This window comes from Xyrauchen texanus, chromosome 7 (assembly GCF_025860055.1).
Source record: "Xyrauchen texanus isolate HMW12.3.18 chromosome 7, RBS_HiC_50CHRs, whole genome shotgun sequence".
Classification (NCBI taxonomy): Eukaryota; Metazoa; Chordata; class Actinopteri; order Cypriniformes; family Catostomidae; genus Xyrauchen; species Xyrauchen texanus.
The window spans coordinates 30,605,796-30,615,091 of NC_068282.1; the positions used below are offsets into that span (position 1 = coordinate 30,605,796).

At 39.5% G+C, this 9,296-nt stretch overlaps 1 protein-coding gene across 1 annotated transcript in view; it reads left to right on the forward strand.

Annotated features, from left to right (window-relative positions):
- The first annotated feature begins 5,348 nt into the window (after positions 1–5,348).
- LOC127646443 (protein Dr1) overlaps positions 5,349–9,296 on the forward strand; it is a 4,467-nt gene continuing 519 nt past the window's right edge. Inside the window, exons 1-4 of the mRNA XM_052130106.1 lie at positions 5,349–5,596; positions 5,685–6,068; positions 7,989–8,152; positions 8,668–9,296. The exon at positions 8,668–9,296 is cut by the window's right edge and continues 519 nt beyond it. Coding sequence (XP_051986066.1) covers positions 5,849–6,068; positions 7,989–8,152; positions 8,668–8,814 — 531 coding nt within the window. The 5' untranslated portion in view covers positions 5,349–5,596; positions 5,685–5,848 and the 3' untranslated portion in view covers positions 8,815–9,296. The remainder of the gene's footprint in view (positions 5,597–5,684; positions 6,069–7,988; positions 8,153–8,667) is intronic.

Sequence of the window (9,296 nt, forward strand, 5' to 3'; positions counted from 1 at the left end):
ACATCAATAGATTCAGTTCAATAGATTAACATCAAGAGATTCAGTTCAAGAGATTCACATCAATATATTCGGTTCAATAGATTAACATCAAGAGATTCGGTTCAAGAGATTCAGTTCAAGAGAAAAAATCTCTTTGAGCGGTCCATCAAAATCAAAGCTTTGTTCCGTTTAAAGGACAGAATTACTAGCAGGTAATTAGAACTTTCCTACCCAACTCCTCGGGTGTTTGTTGGAACTTAACTCTCACAGTAGTCTATTGAACTGATTCATTGCTGTGAGGAGAATGAGACTTGCAGGACATTGCCAAAGGCATCGTGAGCTGCCAGCCAGCCAGCAAGCTGGTGCTATGGGAACCAACACATGGCCATCGGTCAAGAGGACGTCCCACGCTAACATACGTGGACATACTCAAGAGGGATACAGGTGCCCAGAGCACCAACGAACTGGCCGGATGCATGGAGAATCGGGATGCCTGGAGGCAACGATGGAAGGCTCGTCTGAGGACGACTTAGAGAGTAGTCAATGCTCATCTCACTGGGGAAGGCTCGCCATCTTGCTTCATCGAGCTGAACCGAACGCAGTTCCAGCATAAAGAAAAAAACCTGTATATAACAGGCAGTTCTTTTAGTTCACAACACAACATTAAATTCACTGTTTCTGGTTTAACAACAGTACATCGTAACACTTGTTACCCTGTTTAACATGTAACAGTTACATTTCAGTCCCAATTCGACGGCTTAATTAACATTACGCTACTTAATTAAACAAACATCTCATTCATCACCATCAAAATATGAACATTTGGAACTCAAACACTATCTTTCAAAGATTACATCTTTTTTAACTTTGTAAAACAACAGAACTTATCAGCATTACATTCTGACAAAGAAAAACATTTTCATTCTCTCTCAATTGAATACATCAGTACCCATTTGACTACATTTATGGAAGTTTATACATTACAAAATGCGTACTCACCAAATCCAAAGAAAATAGAACATCAATTATATTTATATCTGATGCTGTTAACTTTTGAACAAAGTTACGGAGCTGCTCGTCTCACCAGTCTTACAGTGAAAAGAAAAATGGCTTTCTCCATCCAGCAACTAGTGTGCTGGGGCGGTACATTTTCAATTTAGAGCTCACGTAATTGGACAATCATTTGCGATGTCAATCATTATACCGACATGCATTTTATTTAGATTTTCTTATTTTCCATACACTCTTAACTCTTTTCTGGTTAGTTTATCATTTTAACAAACTTATTAATTATTTCCTTTTCATAAATAATTTGCTTAATTATACAGGGTTACACATATACAAGGAGAAAAGCAGAGGCCCTACAACTTGTGATGGCACAAGCGCTTGTCTGCTTGTGTCTTTCAGCATTTATGCATGTAAGATGAGCGAAAGAAGAAATAGATCCCATCCTGCACAAGTATTTGCTAATATAGCCTTATCCTTTTTATTTCAATTTGGAGCTTATGATTATTGTTCATGGTAACCAATAATATCCCTAGTTTTTGAGAATCGATACTTTTGTGTGAGTATCGATAATTTGTTTTATACAACATCAGTATCGGATGTATCGATACTTTAAGATCGATCTGCCCATCCCTACCATTTATCTCATTATCCCATGTGTGTATATACCCTCTTGTTGACTTTTGGTATGCATTCTCAGAAGCTGATAACCAAATGCAAAAAAGGAATAACCATACTAAGATGTTTGATAGGAGTTGAGTGGGTTGCTAGTCTACTGTCCTTAAAGGGATATATTGCACATTAATTAGGGGTTCTCTGGATTATGGGAGTGTGAGGATGAGGAGGGCATTGCCGGGCCATAGCGATGGATGCCTAGCGCTGAATCAGCCCAATCAGCCATGAGATGGATAAAGAGGAGCCAAGGACACCAGCTAGAGAGAGAGAGACGCACGTGGCTGTTCTCTGTCTGTGTGTCTTTGTGTGTCTCTGTGTGTGCCTGTGTGTGTGTGTGTGTGTGTGTGTGTGTGTGTGTGTGTGTGTGTGTGTGTGTGTGTGTGTGTGTGTGTGTGTGTGTGTGTGTGTCATTAAAGTGTGTCTCTTCTTCCTCCTTTCCCAACCGAACAAGAGGCTTGTCTGCCACAGGGAGCATAGTATGTGGATCCACATGATTCCGCAGCACCTAATACAATTTATAACATCGATGCAGTGCAGGCACAAGCTTTAAGAGTATGCTGTGGAGCTTTCAAATCTTCCTCAACACCAGCCCTGCAGGTAGAGATGGGAGAAACCCCATTAGATCACTGTAGATTTCAACTAGCAATGGTATATTGAATAAACCTGAAAGGACACTCTGAGATTCATCCAGTGCAGAAAGTGTTGGAGGAATTTTGGCAGCATGGAGATAAAAGCATTAGAAGCTTTGGATGGACTGCTTCCAGAGATGCTCAAATAATGGGAATTACTGACATTGCATTTAGACCTACTGTTGTTCTACCAAATACCCCTCCGTGGTTATTTCATATACCTCTAATTGATATTCAGCTGAAGGAAAAAATTAGGAATGAGAAACAGTTTTTAAGCAGCATTTAGATCAAGCATATTTTTTCACCAATTCCCATTTTTACAGATGGTTCCAAAGATCCATTATAACATAGGTTACACAGCTGCAGCACAACATATTCCAAAATGTAACATTAGTATTAAGAAAAGGACAACACACCCCTGGAGTCGCAAATTCGAATCCAATGTGTGCTGAGTGACTCCATCCAGGTCTCCTAAGCCAGTGGTTCTCAACGCAGGTGGCGTGGGGAGATCGGAAGGGGGTCTTCAAACAGAGACAGGACATCATTTGGGTACTCAGTTTATTTTATTGCTTTACAAGTAGAATGTACATAAATAAATAAAAAAATAAAAAACCCTGACATGGCAAGTGACGTTAAGTAGCAATTGCTAGCTAACATCATGCAAAGCCAGTACTATGCCCTGCAGCTTGATGAGACAACTGATTTTGCAGGGCTAGCACAGTTGCTTACCTATGTCAGATGTATCTAAAAATGTTAATATTGAGGAGGACATTCTTTTCTGTCTGTCTCTTCCAGCGCACACAACTGGCGAGGCATTGTTTGAAGTTCTGGATGGGAATAAACACAAAACAGGGCCCGTTAAATGAATGGGAGGGTTAGCGGTCTTGTCACTCGTGTCCAGCATTTAGCCCCTTTAGTCAAGTGGACCCACTGTATGATTCATCACGAATCTCTCGCATCAAAGCAAATGCCTGAGTCTCTGGAATCAGTTTTAAAGTAGGCAGTGCAAATGGTTAATTTCATTAAAGCACAGCCATTAAATGCACGCTTGTTTTCCTTGCTTTGTCAGGAAATGGGAGCTGAACAGAGCAGCTCCTATTTCACACTAAGGTTTGCTGGCTCTCCAGAGGTCGGGTTTTACATCACCTCTACGAATTGCGTTCAGAGGTGAAGACGTTTCTTGTTGATGCGAAGTCTGACCTTGCGCGCTACATGTACGACCCCCTGTGGTTAGCGCAGTTGTCAGAACTTGTAGACATTTTCGACAGATTGAATTTGTTGAACACTTCGATGCAAGTGAGAGATGCCAACATCTTGCTTCTTTCAGACAAAGTCAGTGCATTCGTTGGCAAATTGGATCTTTGGCGCGATTGGCTGATTAATAAAAATGTTGACATGTTTCCCAACTTCGCTGACTGTGTGCAAGAGACAGCGATATATGTCTCTACTTTGAATAACACTGTCGCTCAACATGCTGAAGGACTTAGACAACAATGCGGTCGTTATTTCAGTGAGGATTTCAATTCATTTGCTAGGGTCAGAGATACCTTCAGTTGCCAAGTATAAAGACCAGTTAGTCGCATTAAAGAGTGACACCAGATTGCGACACCTCTAAAGCTCTTGCTCTCTGCCATCGTTTTGGTTGAGTGTGATGACTAAATATCCTCAGTTGTCTGACGCTGCCGTAAAATTACTTCTTCCATTCGCCTCAACTTATGTGTGCGAGGCTGGGTTTTCAAAATGGACTGCCTTGAAAACAAAGTACCAAAATCGGCTCCAGATGGAGGATGACATCAGGCTTGTGCTGTCCAACATTTTATCGTGAATTGCACTTCTTTGTAAAAAGAAGCAAGCACAGTGTCCCACTGATTGATTTAACATTGTCATGGCTAACGAGGCGTGCCCTACATCCCAATTTGCATAATTGGTATGCAAATGTTTTTAGAATGCAAGACAAATGGAATGCAACATGTTTTACATGTAAAATAGTACACGTTATTACAACCTAGAGTTCTCTTGTTCAATGTAAGTATATAGTGTTCAGAAACATTGTTTGAGATGGTTGAGTCCAAAAGGTTGAGAACCTCTGTCCTAAGCAACCAAATTGGCCCGGTTGTTAGGGAGGGTAGAGTAACATGGGTAACCTCCTCGTGGTTGCTATAATGTGGTTCTCGCTCTCGGTGGGGCGCATGGTGAGTGGTGAGTTGTGCGTGGATGCCGTGGGGAATAACGCGAAGCCTCCATACACGCTATATCTCCGCGGTAATGCTCTCAACAAGCCACGTAATAAGAATTGACAGTCTCAGACGCGGAGGCAACTGGGATTCGCTACACCACCACGAGGACTTAGAGTGCATTGGGAATTGGGCATTCCAAATTGGGGAGAAGAAGAGAGAGAAAAAAAGAGAAAAGGACAACAAATCATATATCTGTATATTCAACAGAATTTATAACAATTAATTAGCCCTTCACTGTATTATACAGTGGCATATGAAGTATTGTACTTCATATGCCCTTAATTACGGTAATATGTACTGACTCACTCTCAGCTGTAAGTCTTGCAAATGGTCAACGTTCATCAAGACAAGATAGTACATGAAATTCTCTCTAGTTTAAGAAAATGCAACATGCAGTTAGTCCTGTAATTTTTTTGGGTGCAGCACATGTGTGTGTGGGGGGAAAATGAAATAGCAATACATTGGTTAACAAGCAATAAGACACCCATACATTGATATTTAGGTAAGATTAAGTAAAATAGAGATAAAAACAGTTATTAAAACATAGGTTAAAATCAAGTGGCAAAAGATAGAGAAATCGGGGGAAGGCAACTATACAGTATTCAAAATCAAATTGGTAAAGGGAGAATGTGTTTTCATAAACGGAAATTGGATACAATCGTCACCCATCTCAGAATAGGATACTCTGGTCTAAATTATTATTTATTTGTAATAGGGAAGCATGAAACTGGAAATGCATACGTCCCTTATCCCCCATCCATTTGGTGGCGGTAATGTGCCAAAAAACCTTAGAAGAAGAAGAACCGGATATCTGAAATGTTGCATTGTGGGGTTCGTTTCGTTGATCGCTAACCGAGTGGGTGAAGTAATGAATTAAGGGTTTCGGACGCTTCTAAATATCCGTTCCGTGCTTCAGGCGAACGTGCACTGCGCTTGTAATATTGTCCAGACAGTGCGTTTGATTTAGAATGAATGCTTGGAATTAAACATGTATATTAACGCTAACAGAAACAACAGCAGCAGGACTGATGTGTGGATGTGGAGACTCCGCGTAAACTAATCAAGCAAAAGGTACCGTCTCCTTCCATCCTATTCTATTGCGCACTCTCCCTGGCTTCGGTTCCGCTCTATATTTACAATTACGCATTCTCTCTGACAGTGTTTTGGTGATCTGCTAGAAGAAAGCCGGCCAAATCATCTGAAGCTTCACACAAAGCCGCCGCGGCAGGCGCGTTATCATCATCATCATCATTAACCCGTTGAACCTCCTCGGCTTGTTTTGATCTTCCTGAAACTCTGAAGCGTCTCGGCAGCTCATCTCTCATGGCGTCTTCATCAGGGAACGACGATGACCTGACGATCCCGAGGGCGGCCATCAATAAAATGATCAAAGAAACGCTTCCCAATGTGCGAGTGGCGAACGATGCCAGAGAGCTGGTGGTGAACTGCTGCACAGAGTTCATTCACCTCATCTCATCAGAAGCCAACGAGATATGTAATAAATCAGAGAAGAAGACTATCTCTCCAGAGCATGTCATAAACGGTGAGAATGTCCACACGTCTTTGCCTGATGCGCTTTGTTTGTCTTTCTAATAACTCAGCACAGTATACTATAGGGACATAATGTGGATGGATCAACTTTTGTGGGTTTGATCTTACTACCTTTTTTCTACCAGCTCAGTTTTTTGATCAGGCTGCATTAATGCACAAAGTAATGTATTAGTATTTCAGCGTTCAGTGTGCCTTTAAACAGAGCAAGTACCAGTGGTAAGATATCTGGGAATATGGATGGACTCTAGATTGACCAAATGCAATTAAGGAATAACCATACTAAGATGTTTGGCAGTAGTTGACTGGGGTGCTAGTTGACTGTCCTTAAAACGAAAGCTATGGTTGTTTTACTGTCATGTTTAAGAGTAAGTGAGATGTTAGGCAAATTTGTTGCCTCAAATTGGTCATCATTCACTTTCAAAGCCAATGGTGACCGAAATTAAAAATGTACTTTATATAATTTTTTGTGATCCACCAAAAAAAAGAAGACTGTATGTGTTTGGAGCAACACAAAGGCAAAAATGAATTGTCCCTTTAAATATTTACAATGTGTATATAATAGGGCTGCAACTAACAATTATTTTGATAATCGATTAATCTAACAATTATTATACCGATTATTCGACTATTTGGTGATTTATTGCAACGATTAATCATTAGCTCCTAACCGGTGGTTCTGCTTGTGTCCTGACTTAAAAGGTTGTATTGAACATGCTTGCAATAAAGAGGAAAAAATTGTCTAAATATAAAAATGAAAGGGGGAAACATAATTTTTATACGTTTAATTCAGTAAAGAAATTCACTGTAAAAAAATCCTATTGTTATCCAGTGTTATTGTGTTTTCCATTTAAAAATGTCTAAAAATCCTTAAAACAAGATACATTTAATTGAGAAGCAACATATACGATATTTAGAGACTTTAAGAGAATATATCTTAAATTTACAGTAAGTGTATAATGAATATAAGTGTATTTTTTACTTTGTTATACTTCTGCATGTGCAGTAAATACAAAATATACTTCTATTCAAGATCTATTCTCTAAAAGCTTGTCTATATATCTTATATGCTGCTTCTCGGGCAAATGCACATTTTCTTTAAGGATTTTTAGGTATTTTAAAATATTTGTATTTTTAATATTATATTCAACATTCTCAGATAGCAATTTTCTTATACAGTATAGCTGCTAAAAAAATTAATATTGTTTTAAAGGAGTTTTAGATATTTATATGGGAAAACAAGCCAAATCAAAAACACATTTTGTTGCAGTGTATAAGGGGGCGAGGACTACTCTCTCTCACATTTCTGTTCATTTCAATCCATCTTTAACTCACAAAAAAAAACCTCTCTCGTATTAATAAAGCTGCGTGTTGCCAATTTTTTTCACAATAAGAAATGCACAGTGACAAATATATTCTGATTCAATAAGTCGTGAGCCAATACATTATAATCTAGCTGCATTAAGCACGCATGCTCGAGGGACAAGCGTCCACACGACATAGTGTGCCTCAGCCGGGTGCAGTCTCAATGGGGACATTCGCGCAATTCATAGAGGTGCTGACCACACAGTTTACAGTTATTTACATGATCTGCTTTCATATTATTTGAACTTTAATAAAGCTATAACTCATTAAATATAACTGTATTGAAGTTGTAACACCTGGGTGTAACACCTCAACACGCAAGTTTTACTTAAGTTTGCTGCAGTGCTCCTCTCATCATTAGAGTTTAATGCGATCTCATGTTACATTAAATTAGATCAAACGGCTATTCGACAACAAAAAAAATTGTCGATAACTTCGACTAATCGTTCCAGCCCTAGTATATAATGATGTATGCTGGATTTGCAGGTACATCTCTTGGATAAACACAGCGAAGTAACCGTAAATTCATTGCTTTTATTTTTTTCTATAGCACTTGAAAGTCTAGGTTTTGGGTCATATATCGCAGAGGTAAAAGACGTTCTGCAGGAGTGTAAAACTGTAGCACTTAAACGAAGGAAGGCCAGCTCTCGACTAGAGAACCTTGGCATTCCGGAGGAGGAACTTCTCCGTCAACAGCAGGAATTATTTGCTAAGGTAAAATAAGCTTTATGTGATCTTCAGATCAAGCACATGCCAATTAAGCAGATAAATTATTCATTAAACAGAGAAAGTGTTTGTTTTTTATGAGAGAAATTAAAGTAACTTGAAATGGGTGTGTAGCTCTTAAAGCTGAAGTGTGCATCACCAGCTTGACCAAGCAAAGTTGAAAAAATTATCACATTATCACATTAGTTGTACAAGCCGATAGTCATGCCCCAAACTCATGTCATTGGTCGAGCCTATGTTGCTCTGTCGGGCTGGATGGGCTGCTCAAACAAATGGAGGAATGTTTTTATAGCATCACAGTGTTACACTTTTAGGTGAAACTCAACCATATTAAGCTGGAATTTATATAATTACACACATTAGCTTTAAGTAGAGGTTAAAAAAATTGATCTGTAGTAATGTAGTTACTAGTTCCTCTCTAGATGAAGTAGCCTTGTGTTTGTGTAGATCCATGAAAGTTGTAGTTTTGAGTGGCTTTTCTGATAAGGTCTGCTGTGTTACAGGCTAGGCAGCAGCAGGCTGAGTTAGCACAACAGGAGTGGTTACAGATGCAGCAGGCTGCCCAACAGGCACAATTAGCGGCGGCTTCAGCCAGTTCTGCTCAGCAGGCTGGATCTTCCCAGGATGAAGATGAAGAGGACGACATGTAAATCCCGACAGGCTTAGATAGATTGACACTCACATCATATTACAGACATGTATGGTCTCCTATACACTTTGACCTCCTTAAACCCTAGCAGAGAGGGACCTCTGCGGTGTTGTTTCCTAAACAAACTTTTAAATCAAGCTTATCAGTATAATTTAATACAGACGGTTTAGGAATGATCATGGGTGCTCTTCTGTGATTTGTTGCAATGTTTGCCTCTATTCACTTGTTAACTAGAATGATTAGGTCTTTTCTTTCACATTTATACCAGAGTTATTTGAAGGCAGTTGTCATGAGTTTCACCATTTTGTATGTGTGTGGTAACGATGTTAAGTCATGTAATGTGGCTGTGACGTGACGTGCACCTCATTGATTGTCCTTGGTTAAGTTCAGGAGCCTTCAGGAGTTTTACCTCACTTCCTCCTGTTTTAGGGGACTTGCATAGCTCTCATATTTGTATGTAAAATAGCTTATAAAGACACATTT